The sequence below is a fragment of the Hevea brasiliensis genome, chromosome 5 (genome assembly GCF_030052815.1).
Source record: "Hevea brasiliensis isolate MT/VB/25A 57/8 chromosome 5, ASM3005281v1, whole genome shotgun sequence".
Classification (NCBI taxonomy): Eukaryota; Viridiplantae; Streptophyta; class Magnoliopsida; order Malpighiales; family Euphorbiaceae; genus Hevea; species Hevea brasiliensis.
In genome coordinates this window covers 7,716,546-7,730,757 of record NC_079497.1, presented here as the reverse complement: position 1 = coordinate 7,730,757, position 14,212 = coordinate 7,716,546, and the positions used below count along the sequence as shown (strand labels likewise).

General features: G+C 34.4%; 1 protein-coding gene across 1 annotated transcript; it reads right to left on the bottom strand.

Annotated features, from left to right (window-relative positions):
- Positions 1-9,233: 9,233 nt before the first annotated feature.
- LOC131180059 (major latex allergen Hev b 5-like) lies at positions 9,234-10,994 on the bottom strand. The gene is made up of 2 exons (XM_058147658.1): positions 10,756-10,994; positions 9,234-9,588 (listed from the first exon to the last, which is right to left on the bottom strand). Exons 1-2 carry the CDS (start codon positions 10,992-10,994, stop codon positions 9,234-9,236), a joined length of 594 nt encoding a protein of 197 aa, XP_058003641.1.
- Between the last annotated feature and the right edge of the window lie 3,218 nt (positions 10,995-14,212).

Below are 14,212 nucleotides of genomic sequence, written 5' to 3'. Positions count from 1 at the left end.
AACCTTATGCCATTTACTATGCAAGCCGAGCCCTTGATGAAGCTCAAGTTAATTATGCTATAACTGAAAAGGAGTTCCTTGCGGTAGTATTTGCACTCAATAAATTTCATTCTTATTTGGTCAACTCAATGGTAATAGTTTTCACTGATCATGCAGTAATAAGGTATTTAATGAGCAAGAAAGAAGCTGAATCTAGGTTGATTAGATGGATTTTGTTACTTCAAGAATTTGATTTAGAAATAAGAGATAAAAAAGGTGTTAAGAATGTGGTAGCTGATCACCTTTCTAGGATAAAAACTGAAAATAAAGATGATGAAATTGTGCCAATTGATGAGTTTTTTTTGAATGAGCAGTTGTATGTGTTGAAATCTGCACTTCCATGGTTTGCTGATATTGTGAATTTCTTGTCTTGTGGTGTTTTGTCACCTGATTTGTCTTGGTAGCAAAAGAAAAGATTCTTGCATGATGTTAAATTTTATTCTTGGGAAGAACCTCTTTTGTTTAGGAGATGTAATGATGGAATAATTAGGAGATGTATACCAGAGGAAGAAATAAATGATGTTATTTACCATTGTCATTCCTCTGAATATGGTGGTCATTTTAGTGTCTCAAAAACTGTTGAAAAAGTCTTGACATCAGGTTTCTATTAGCCTAATATGTTTAAACATGTGAGAGACTTTGTGAGCAAGTGTGATAGGTGTCAAAGGGTAGGCAATATTTCCAAGAGAGATGAGATGCCCCAACAGTCCATATTAAAAGTTGAATTGTTTGATGTGTGGGGAATTGATTTCATGGGGCTATTTCCATCTTCTTATGGGAATAAATATATCTTGGTAGGGGTGGACTATGTATCTAAATGGGTAGAAGCTATTGCTACACCTACCAATGATGCAAAAGTTGTGGTGAAATTTTTGAAAAAATTTGTTTTGACCAGGTTTGGTGCCCCACATGCCATAATCAGTGATGGTGGTAGCCATTTTTGCAGCCACCAATTTGAAAAATTGATGAGAAAATATGGGGTAAAGCATAGGATTGCCACACCATATCACCCTCAAACAAATAGCCAAGTAGAAATCACAAATAGAGAAATCAAGCAAATCTTGGAGAAAATCACAATAAGTCCGTAAAAGATTGGTCCCTTAAATTAGATGACACTCTTTGGGCATATAGAACAGCATTTAAAACCCCCATAGGAACTACACCTTATAGGTTAGTTTTTGGGAAATCATGCCATTTGCCCGTAGAGTTAGAACATAAAGCTTATTGGGCCATTAGAGCAATCAATTTTGATTTACAAGCTGCTGGACACAAAAGACTTTTGCAACTTGATGAGTTAGAAGAATTGAGACTTGATGCTTATGAAAATGCTAGGATCTATAAAGAAAGAACTAAAAAATGGCATGATAATCATATCAAGAAAAAGGACTTTAAAGAAGGAGATTTGGTTCTCTTATTCTATTCAAGGTTGAAATTTTTTCCAGGAAAATTAAAATCAAGGTGGTCCGGTCCATTTAAAGTTGTAAAAATTTTCCCTCATGGTGCTGTGGAAATTTTTGGTGAAAAATCTGGTAATTTCAAGGTAAATGGGCAAAGGTTGAGGCATTATTCAGTGGGTGAGCCAATTGAGAAGATAGCAACTTGCTATCTCTCTCATTCTCCATAAAATCTTGAGTGAATATGGTCAAGCTAAAGACCTAAACTTAGCATTTTTGGGCATAACTCACAATTTTTCATTGATTCTTTATTTCTTTCATATATATATATTTGTTTTAAGTTTTTCTATACTCCTTATTCAGAGTTTAACATTGTTCTAATTTCCTTGTGCAGATGGGATACAATTCATTGCAAGCAAATGAGCATAAAATTTTTTATTTTAGTTTTAGCTTTAAATTTTAGCTTTAAATTTTAGTTTTAAATTTGTTCACTTACCATTTTCATCTTTCTATTGTTGAGTATTTGTTGGTGCATATTACTGGATTCATTGCCCCTTTTTTTAAATTTAAGAGAAAATTTTTCCAAACCTTGTCATCTTGGTTTAAAAAAAAAAAAATTTATTTGAATGTGGATGTATGAATTGATGCTTTGAAAAATTATTTTGTATGAGTATTTGATGAACTTAACAGGTTGAACAATTAGAATTCATGTTATGAAGGTTTAATCATTTGAAATCTAATTTGTTTTAATTTTTTAGGTACTCTCTAATTCTGTCAAAATTGGGCAGCAGATTTCACAACCTGCGACATAACCGGTTTTGCTTGTGTTGTCGCTTGTGTTCACTGGGCACATTTTGGGCAGATTATTTCACAACCTGCGACATAACCGGTTTTGCTTGTGTCGTCGCTTGTGTTCACTGGGCACATTTTGGGCAGATTATTTCACAACTTCCGGCACAACCCCCATCCTTGTGTTCTAACTTGTGTCGCTTGTTTGTTTTGCAGGATAAGAACTCACTTCACCAGAATGGGCAGTGAGTTCACTGCTAGCCTAAGCCCAAAAGCCCACTAACCCATTTTGGTATATATATAAAAAAAAAACTAACTAAACCAAACCCAAAGCCCAAAACCCATAACCCATAGCCCAAGCCTAAAATCCAAACCCAAAGCCCATAACCCAATAAACCCATTCCCCCCTTCTTCCTCTCGGTTTAGCCTCGACACAACACCTCCTCTTCGCCGTAACCCTCCTCTTCGCCGTCACTTCCACCACCCACCATCTAAACCATTCCCATTCTTCTTCTTTTTCAGTCCCTCCTCTCAATTTCGCCATGCCCGATTCCCCACTCTCCTTCGAAAACTCCCCTCCCCATTCCTCACACCCTACGCCGCAGCCTCAATCCACTCCACCCATGAATGCCGACTTACCGGCGGCCCATTCTGGTGACGTCCCCATTGCTTCATACAAGAAGAAAAAGGCGAAGAGCATTAAGCTGCACAAAACAACATGCGGCGTCAAAAGGAAGAAACCCGAACTAGCCGAAGGGATTATAATGGGTATGAATTTTGGCAGCAAATAGCACCCTCAGCAGGTGTTTTCAAACTGGGGCACAGTAAGGCTTCTAAAATTGAGAGTCACTCCTTGAGATTGCTTCAACGATTAATTGCAAATACAATTTTAGGAAGAGGAACTAGTGTTGGCACAATGTCTCAGTATGACTTATTCTTTTTGTGGTGTGCAAAAACTGGTAAAAAGGCTTCCCCTGGTTATTACTTTTGCCGTCATGTGATCCGCTAAACTACTAGAGGTACTGGTAACATTGTATTTGGAGGTTTGGTCACACCCATTGCACATTATTTTGGCTTTAATCCTCAAGTTCACAAGTGTGCTGCTTTTCCAACTGGTTTGCTATTTTTGGATGGACCTCATTTGGCCAACCAAAAATTTTATATCAAAAATGAGGCTACACAGCTTTATGAGATTCCTGCACCAACAGCAACACCACCTGGCTCTCCTACTGCAATTAGCTCCTCCTCAGCATCTGAGAAACCATCTGAGCAGCCTTTTACACAACCTCCACGCCAGGCTCCACCAACAGCACAACCTGCTTCATCAACAGCTTCTGGACCATCCATGGCAACCCTTCTGACATTCATGGAGAATCTCAGTGATGAGATCTACTCTTTTCGGCAAATGACACATGTCTCTTTTTAAACATTAAGGGATTTAGTTGATATATATTTGGATAGAAGTGCTGAAATGCAAGACGAGTTGAAAGTCATGCGAGCTAAGCTAGAGCAGATCGAAACTAGCCAGGCACTCATTTTGAGCATCCTTTCTCCACAGCTACCACCAAAAGCACCACCACTTCCACAAGATGGCAAGGGCAAAGGAGTTCTCCTATCTGACTGACCAGATTTTATTTTCAGTTTACATTTCATGTCTTTATTTTAGTTGCTTAATTAATTAGTGTTTTTAACTTGTTTAGTTAATATTTTGCTTGTGTGCTTTTCTTTTACTTGAAACATTTGTTTATTCCGTATATTTTTAGTTTCTCATTCGTATATTTTTCCTTTGAATCTTTAGTACTTTGCTCACTTGCTTTTATGTGCTACTTCGGATTTACACTTGATGGTTATATTTTTGAGCTTAACTTCCCTATTTCAACTTTTTGAGTTTAATTGATTTAATGGATTACATTCCACTGTTTCTTTTGTAATGAGTGCAGCAGCTGTCCAAATTTTATTTAATTAAATTGGCTGCACCTTCAATGAGGTAACAATTTTTATCTCAACTTGTGTCACTTTCAACACAAGTTGTGCTATCACTTATGAAACAGGGTAATAATTCTTTATGCACATATAGCCAAATTATCCCATTCCTTGCAATCTTTTAACATTGAGGACAATGTCCATTCTGAGTATGGGGGAGAGGGTAAATTTTTTGCAAAAATTATTTTTCCTTTTCACTTGCATATAGTGACATACTCATTTATACACTCATACTTGTACATATTCACTTATATACACTGCATATAGCTTCATATATACTTAGTTATGCATACTTAGTTGCATATAGATTCATTATACATTTATAAATTCCTGCATTTCATTTATTCATTTAAAATTTTTGAATTTTTAAATCAGTCTTTGAATTCCATAAGTTGCTTATTCAAGCAATCCAACTTGCCTTTAGATGGTTAGTGGAATGAAAGTTCTAGCTGGGTACAAAGTCTTAAGCATTATTCTTTCTTTTACTTAATAATTGAAAATGACAAGATGAATCAACAAGGGAAAATGACAATAATGCTTACAGCGGCCACAGACATGCCCAGGTCTTCCATGATTCCGGACCGAGCAGGTGATGAATACCCTGTCTGCAAAAATAAATAAATGAAATTACAAAACTACGGGTTCAAAAAGTGATGAATTTCTCTCAAGAACCCAATTTCAAGTTTTACTGCAGCCACACTTGAGATTCGTATTCGAATTCCCGGAGAAACTTAAGCATCAAAAAGTCAGGAAATGTGTTTATAGAACTTCATATACAGTACTTACAGAACACCCAACAGCAAAGGAGCCACAGATGGCGACTATGGTGCTGAGAACCACAGCAGGAGTGGCCAAAGAATCGCTGGATGGTGGGAGGTCGTGAATGCCATGAGCATTGGGCTGAGATCTTGGATGTAGCAGTAGCTCGTCTTTCCTCCATAGTTTCTGTGCCCGTATTTCATTATTGAAGAAGGAAAAAATTTTGCACGAGCCAGGAGGCATAAGACCGACGCGGAGTTAGTGCGTGGAAGCAAACAAAACTTCAACAGTAATAGATTATTGAGTAAAAATTTATTAAAAAAATTTTAATTTTTCTTACGTTGGTGTATTTTTTTAAAATGAACAATTGGAAAAAAAAAATTAAAACATTCTTCAATTTATAACTTTATCTTAACTTTTCAAAAAAAAAACTTTATGTTAAATTTAATTTTTATTTTGTTATCTTACATTTATTTTAACATTTTCAATTCACACTGACAGCAATTATATCTAAATATTTTAATTTTAAATTATAAATTATTAATAATATTAAAAATTATAGTTAGAGTTTAAAATTAATTTAAAAAAATTTAAATTTTATCCACTAAATTTATAATTATAAAGATTTGACTATAATTACAAATTATTATAAATATTTAATTTTTATATTCATTTAAAAATTTAATTTTAGAAATTAAATATATTTACATCCAATATTAAACATTATAATGTCCAAATTAAAATTAAAAAGTTAGAATAAAATTATTAATTAATAAAAGATTTTTTTTTTTTACAATTGGCCTTTTAAAATATATTAACTTTTTTAAATATGCTTCTTGTTTATATTAACTCTTCTATTTCATTTTAGGCTCATCCCTAAGTTGATAAATTATTAGGTACAGCCAGTGTATGTACACATTCACTAATAAAATATTGGGTCTCATTTTTCTATTTTTATTGTGTAACTATTTTGTGAGTATGCGGTGCACTATTTTTTAGTGTATCGGGTATACTCAATAATTTGCCCCCCAAGTTTCTCCATAGTGATTAGGCCTGGCCGCTGGACCAGTCCTATGGGCCAGAGTCAGTCGTTTTATTTAGCACACAACCAGCCGTCTACAAAGCCAACAATCTTAACAAAAGCTTATCGTTCAAGGTTAAACAAGCCGCGATACTTGGAAATAATATACGTTTGATAATGATGCGATGCGCAAGTTTATACCAAACCCAAAACTTGTATTTTCCTAATTTTACAGGATTTTTAATTTTAATTAGATTTTTTTTATATAGATTTTTTTTATAATTTTTTAATTTATTTAAAACTTTAAAATATTACTTTTATTTAATTTAGATTTTTAAATATTTTTTCTATTTAGATTAGGACTCCTTAATTCATTTTTATCTAAATTAGGATTTAGAACTCTATAAATACCCATTATATTTTCATTATATAAATAAATTTTCATATTTATTCAATGAAAATTTTCTTCTTCATAAAGTTATGTTTGCTTTATTTTATCATTAGATTCTAGATTAGAGAAAATGTAGGAGTGGTGCCAATTGAAGATAAGTTGAGAGAAGGGAGATTGAGGTAGTTTGGTCATGTGAAGCGTAGACATACGGAGGCTCCAGTTAGACAAGTAGAGCACATTAGGTTAGATGATATAAAGAAAAAAAGGGGTGGACCTAAATTAACTTGGAGAAGAGTAATACAACATGATCTAGAAGCATTACACATTTCTGAGGATTTAACCCAAAATCGTTTAGAGTGGAGAAAGCGAATCCATATGGCCGACCCCAAATTTTTGGGATAAAGACTTAGTTGAGTTGAGTTGTATTCTAGATTAATATTGTGTTTTTTAAGATATTAGATTAGATCTTATTTATTTTCAAGGGTTTAATCATGTGTCGATCCTTTTCTATACTACACACTGCGTTAGGAGCAGGGATTTTTACCTCATTAAGATGGCCTAGTGGTGGTGGGGGCAATCAACCTCATAACAGTGATCAGGGGTTGTACGCTCTTTGTTAAGCAATCAAAGAGTAGATGAACACTAAAAAGCAATTAAATATGAATATAGACCATTAATTTCAAGAGATTTGCCGCTTATTAGAAGTTTGTGATGTTAAGAAGAGAAACCATGAATTGAATCAAGTCGGAGGGATTAACTACGGTAGAGTCAATTATAATTTTGTTATCTTTAATCCTAAAAAAATTGATGTCCCAAAATATGTCCAAGAGGGGGGGTGAATTGGACTTTAAAAATAATTTTCGGTTCTTGCTCAAAACCTTTGAAAATTGCAGCTAGGTTCAACTAAATTAACTAATGTGAAAAATGAACAATATAGCTCTATTGACAAGTTGACTCAAGGTTAAGCTATATGCAATCAGTAAATATATCAGTAATCTGAATACGTTTTTAACACAGCAACCAGAGCAGTATACCAAATATTCTAACTGACAGCAGATCAAACAACATGCAGATTAAATCAGATATCAGCAGATTTAGCAGTAAAAGCAGATTTAGCAGTAAACTAATTTTCTCAGTCTGCAGCAAGGTTATCAGCAACTAATATCAACTTTCATATCAGCAAAAGCATATCAATCATAAAGTTAAATTGCATAAATGTAAAGAGCAAGGGTTGAGAAAATGAACACTGAAATTTTTATAGTGGTTCGGCTTTAACTAGCCTACATCCACTCTCTCAAAGATCCCACTTTGAGTCTTCTCTCCACTATTCTTCTCTTTTGAAGGCAAGAGACAAAGCCCTTTACAAATCTTCACACCAAAGCTTTTACAAGTAGCTTTACACTTCTACCAAGTGTTATCCCAAACAATTTTCACAACCAAGCTTCAATAGGTGCTTGAATGACCTCTCACAAATGATAATAATGTGTTTAAAACTCACTCTCACTCAATACAAAAGAATCTATAAAGAAGAGTTGAGTAAATAAGCCAATGAAGAGCAATAAATCACTTTGAGCACTTTGAATGAAAAGCTTTTATGATTTTGAACAGTAGAGGGACTTTCATTAAGTGCAAAATGGCTAAAGGAAGGTGTATTTATAGCTTTGGAACGTTTTTTACCGTTGCAGAACTCATTTGAACGTTACAGATACGAATTTCAAGAAAATAGCCGTTATTTTGTCGTTTTCTGCGATGTTGTACAGAGTTGAAACAGTTAGCATACTTGAGAAAATAGCGAACCAGTTAGCATACTAAAATAAGTAGCAAACCAGTTGGCATACCAGGAAAACTTTTCTTCATAACTTTCAAAACTATAAAGCTTTACACCAAATCATAGTCAAACACTTTTTAGGCCAATAATGATATTTAAAAGAAATCTTTTGAGGGATTGAAAATAAGCATCATTGACTTTTACTCCTCAATTCTTTTCACAAGAAATCCTAAAAGATAAAACTAACTCTAATACTATATGTACCTTCAATTCTGATTTTCAATGTAGTCTTGGAAGGTAACATTTTCTTTTTTGATCTCCTTTGATTCGTCCTGTGTTATCCTTAGAATGTCATCTTTTCTTCAAGAGCACGAATCCATCATGAAATCCTTAGTCTTTTTCACAACACTTAAAATAATGTTAGTTTGATTCTAGTTGAGCTTTGGTATCATCAAAATCTATGCTCCTTTGAGCTTGTGGGGTCAACAATCTCCCCCTTTTTGATGATGACAAAACTCAATTGAATCACCATGTAAATGTTAATAAGTGTGAGTATGTGTATGAATGTGTATGTGAGAATAACTCCCCCTATGTATGTGCTTATATCAACAATTAATCACAAATAACTCCCCCTTAATAATTTCAATAAGCATTTTCTTAAGGAGTCAAGTGTGACTAAAGATACTAACTAAATATGCACAATATACACACTAATCACAAACTGTATATCATTCACAAGTGATATCAACAATATGCACACCATAAAGTTATATCAACAATATACTATTCACAAACTATATCAACCATGAGTAATCACAAACTATATCAACCACAAGTAATATCAACAAGATTAATATCAACAAGATTACTCATTCATTACTTTTCTCCCCCTTTTTATCAGCATCAAAAGAATATGGGAGAAATCATGCATGTGTGAATAAGTCAAAATTCAGTTTAAGTGCAGTGAATAAACAGTCAAAACAGTAACTGATATAGCAGACTAATTTAAAGTTCAGAAAAACCAAAAGTAGCAAACTAAGTAGCAAACTAACAGACAGACTGTTAGACAAAATTCAATCAGAATTCAGTTTATCCTTTTAGCCTAGAACTTCTCCTGATTGGTTTTGGAGCAGCCATTTTCAGCTTTTTGGGCTTGACAGGTTTGTCACTCAAGGTTTGAAGAATTGCAGCAGCCAATTCAGTTCCGGGTGTCAAAGGAACAATAGGCCCAGCTGCTAGCTCGGATGTAGTACTGCACTCAGCTGTAGACTTTTTGCCAGTTTTAGCCTTTTTGCCAGAGGGTTTACCAGTTTCCTCTTTTTGTTTGCTTCTTTGGTCCTTTTGAGCTGTTTTTCCTTTTCCTTTTGCAGGAGCAGCAGGAGCAGGGGTCTCTGGTTCTGCCTCAGACTCTGAGTCACTCATATCCTTCCCACTACCTTCTTTGCTGCCTCCATTACCATTCTTATCATCAGAATCATCGTCATCTTTTTCAGCTTCAGCTTCTTCCTCTTCTTCCTTTTCTTCCTCTTTCTCTTCTTCATCTTCTGTTTCTTTCTCTTCCTCTTCTTCTGTTTCTTCTTCTTCTTCCTCTTCTGTTTCTTCTTCTTCCTCTTTTTCTTTCTCTTCCTCCTTTTCTTTTTCTTTCTCGGCTTGAGGAACAGAACCAGTAGCAGCCTTACTGGTTTCTCCAGCCTCAGTGGTTGAAATACCCAAATGAACTTTGATTTTAAACAATTCTTCCACAATCTTGTACATTAACATCAAAGTCCCATCAACTTTAGAATCAAGAGCATTCATAAGAACAGTTTGAAAACTTCTAAATTTCTGTAGCTCTCCAAGTTCCATTTCAACAAATTCCCTCAAGTTGTTTACTTCCTCCAAAATACCTTCAACATTAATAGTGCCGCTTGCACTATCTTTGGAACTAGCACCTTGTTCAAACCTAAGTTTTCTACCATCATCATCTTTTTGCAAACTTGTGATTGGGATCATATTGGTCCTAAGTTTCTCGGTTTCCAAAGGTATCCCAAAGTCTCTAAATAGACCATTTAGAAGATGGGCATAGGGTAGCTTGTAAGGTGGCTTCCATTTCATGATTTGCTTCAGCATAAAATAGGCAAGATTAAACTCAATTTGGTTCACAATATGCCAAATTATGCAGAGATCAAGGGTACTCAAATAGTTGGGACTACCAGTTCTAGGATTCAACACATAAATGATAAAACTATGAAGAATTTTAATGTGTTGATGAGCATGAGTAATGCTAGTTTTATCCTTCACTTCCCCTTTAAACACTTCACCCTCAAAATCTCTTTTGTTAAATCCACCAACAGCAAAAACATCTTTGTGGGAGCAGATTTTATTCCCACTGTTTGGAATTCCTAGGGCTTTAGCTAATCTAGCTACTGTCACTTCATAGATTTTCCCTTTCATTTTCACCTTAAAAGACTCATCTTTGTCAGAATCATCAACCCTCAAATTTTTATAGAATTCTTGAACTAAATCCACATACACTCCTTCAGTGTCAGAGCACAATTTATCCCATTTTTGATACTCAAACAAGGATTGTAAAGGAACAAAAACTTCAATAAAAGCAGGCCAGTGGATACACCTTGGCTCATGAATGGCCCTCTCCATATGTACAACTGGTGCTTTTGAAGTCTTTTTCTTTTTGGTTCCCTTTTCTTGAACTGGCTCACTGGTTCTTTTCTTGGGTGTTTCTTTTGATTTGCCAATTACCAGAGGAGCATCTTTTTGTGGAGGAGGAGACGCAGGAACACTTGCGTCAGTGGAGTCCGATGATGAATATGTGGGGATTTTGGCTTTTCCTTTTCCTTTGTCTCGCGCCATAACCAATCTTAGAAGCAAATTAGGCCGTAAGGACAGTGAGGACTGAGATTATAAATTCAGTGATGTGAGCAGCCAATATATATTCATATATATAATCAATCAAAGCATATCAACATTCATTTAGCACAACAGAGCGCAATGGCATAAAAAAAATTAGAACAGACAGCAAGAGATATTCGGGTTCTTACGAATCCATGGTAATCGATTTATTATTATATACCACATTTTACGAAATGTTAATGCCAAAAAAAAAATAAACAACTGAGTGCTAAAACAGAACAAACAAGCGAGAGCAAATCAAACAGAGTAAAAAAAAATTATCAGCATATTGCGAAAGCAAATAAAACAGGCATAGATAGAATGTAAAACACGATTCCATTAAAGTTTTAGATTTTATACCTGAGATATACTGAAACAGAGAGTGCGAATCGACTTAGGCAAAAGAAAAATATCCAACAGCAAATAATTTCTTTCTGCAGATTTAGAGAAATAACGGAAACGAAAAATTTTGGGGATTTTCTATCTGCAAACAATCGATTTAATCGATTCACTGCCAATAGGTTTCGAAAGTATTTAAAAATGATAAAGGGAGACGATTGCTTGGAATGGTGCGACCGAAATGGGTTTGCAAGTGGAAAGAGAAATGCAGCCGTTCGGGTTCTGAGATACGAAGCGACGGAAAGAGGAGTTTTGAATTTTAAAACTGAAAAGACACAACTGTAGGTTTTTGCAGAGAATAGGTAGCGTGTAGCAGAGGAGAGACGGTGAGAAGATTGATGGTTCAGAAAAAAAAATTGAATCCCGCGCAAATTTGAGTGTTAAAAGTCCATTTTGCCCTTAAATACATAAAGATGCAATACTCTAAGTAGAGGGGTATTTAAGTAAAATGGGCTTTAAACATGCAGAATAGGCGCTCGAAAATAATTTTAGAGTTTTAGTGCAATCAGACCTGACTTCCAATTTGCCAACGAAAAAGTAGGAGCAGTAGTAAAGCATTTAGCAATCAAGAAAATTAGCAAACGGATTAGTATGCCACTGAGATCAAATTCTGCAGATTACTGTTCATATCTGATATGATCCAGAATTGTTCAAATTGCACCAGAAATATCAGAATGCATTTTCAACACTGCAAATCAACATATATCACTTCATTTTCATATAGAAACATGAGAATGCATCAAAACTTAATCAAAAGCATCAATCATACCAAGTTCTCTTCTTATTTTGCAGAAAATTTCCTCATTAAGTGGCTTTGTGAAAATGTCAGCAAGCTGTTTTTCAGAAGGGACAAATTCGATTTGAATATCACCATTTTGAACATGATCCCTAATAAAATGATGTCTAATTTCAATATGCTTGCTTCTAGAGTGTTGAACAGGATTTTTTGATAGGCTTATAGCACTAGTATTGTCACATCTTATGGGAATGTGATCAAATTTAATTTCAAAGTCTTCAAGCTGCTGTTTCATCCACAAAATCTGTGCAACACAACTTCCAGCTGCAATATATTCAGCTTCTGCAGTAGAAAGTGCAACAGAGGTTTGCTTTTTACTGTGCCATGAAACTAATGCATGATCTAGAAATTGACAAGTTCCAGAAGTGCTTTTTCTGTCCAATCTACCACCAGCAAAGTCTGAATCACTATAACCAATAAGATCAAATGATTCACATTTTGGATACCACAAGCCAATATTGTGAGTGCCAATGAGGTACTTAAAAATTCTCTTAACTGCTACAAGATGAGATTCTTTTGGACATGACTGAAATCTTGCACATAAACATACACTGAAATGAATATATGGTCTAGATGCTGTTAAGTAGAGTAAAGAACCAATCATACCTCTATAAAATTTGTTATCTACCTCTTTACCTTTTTCATCTTTCTCCAATTTAATTGTTGAGCTCATGGGAGTTCCAACACTTTTCATATCCTCCATTTTGAACTTCTTTAGCATATCCTTTATGTACTTGGACTGATTTATAAAAATTCCATCTTTCATTTGCTTAATTTGCAATCCAAGAAAGAAGGTAAGTTCACCCATCATACTCATTTCAAATTCACTTTTCATCATGTTGGAAAATTTCTTACAAAGAGAATGGTTAGTAGCACCAAAAATAATATCATCTACATAAATTTGCACAATAAGCATGTCTTTTCCTATTTTCTTAATAAAAAGAGTAGTATCCACTTTTCCTCTTTTAAAATTATTTTGAAGCAAAAATTTACTAAGTCTCTCATACCATGCTCTAGGAGCTTGCTTTAAACCATAGAGAGCTTTAGTAAGCTTGTAAACATGATTTGGAAAGTGAGGGTCTTCAAAACCAGGAGGTTGAGCTACATAAACTTCTTCATCAATGTATCCATTTAAAAATGCATTTTTAACATCCATTTGATAAAGCATGAAATTCTTAAAACATGCAAATGCATACAACATTCTAATAGCTTCAATTCTAGCAACCGGAGCAAAGGTTTCATCAAAATCAATACCTTCCTCTTGGTTGTATCCTTGAGCTACTAGTCTAGCTTTATTTCTAACTACATGTCCTTTTTCATCCATCTTATTCCTAAATACCCATTTAGTTCCAATAACAGAGTGCTTTTTAGGTTTAGGAACAAGTTTCCACACTTTGTTTCTTTCAAATTGATTTAATTCCTCTTGCATAGCAAAAAGCCAATTTTCATCACTTTGAGCATCATCATATGTTTTGGGTTCAAATTGAGAAACAAAAGCAACATTACCAAAATATCTTCTAAGTTGAGCTCTTATCATCATTCTTTGTGATGGACTATCAAGAATGTCATCTTTGGAATGATTTCTATGGTACCTCCATTCTTGTGGAATATCTTGATGTTGAGGTTCCTCAATTTGTAATTCTTCCACATTTGGTTGGGAGTCTTCTTGAATTTTAACATTTGTGGAGCAAGGGAGTTCTTCTTCTTTGTCATTTTGGTCATCCTCCACTTGTTCTTTTGATTCAAGCTCATCATTATTCAAATTCTTTGAATTTAGAATCTGCTCAATTTCATCATCACAAGAATCTTTCCTTTGCAAGGAAGTGTTAGCATCATCAAAAAGTATATGCATTGATTCTTCCATGGTCAATGTTTTTCTATTGAAAATCCTATATGCTTTGCTATTTGTTGAATAGCCTAGAAATATTCCTTCACAAGATTTAGCATCAAATTTCTTGAGATTGCTGTCTTTGTTATTCAAAAT

What these genes read in the sequence shown, in the direction of transcription:
- LOC131180059 (XM_058147658.1), bottom strand. Translation starts at nt 10,994, where the DNA reads ATGGCGCGAGACAAAGGAAAAGGAAAAGCCAAAATCCCCACATATTCA. An exon ending in AGGGCCATTCATGAGCCAAG is followed by an intron (nt 9,589 to 10,755) that starts GTGTATCCACTG and finishes TAATGGAGGCAG; the next exon opens with CAAAGAAGGTAGTGGGAAGG.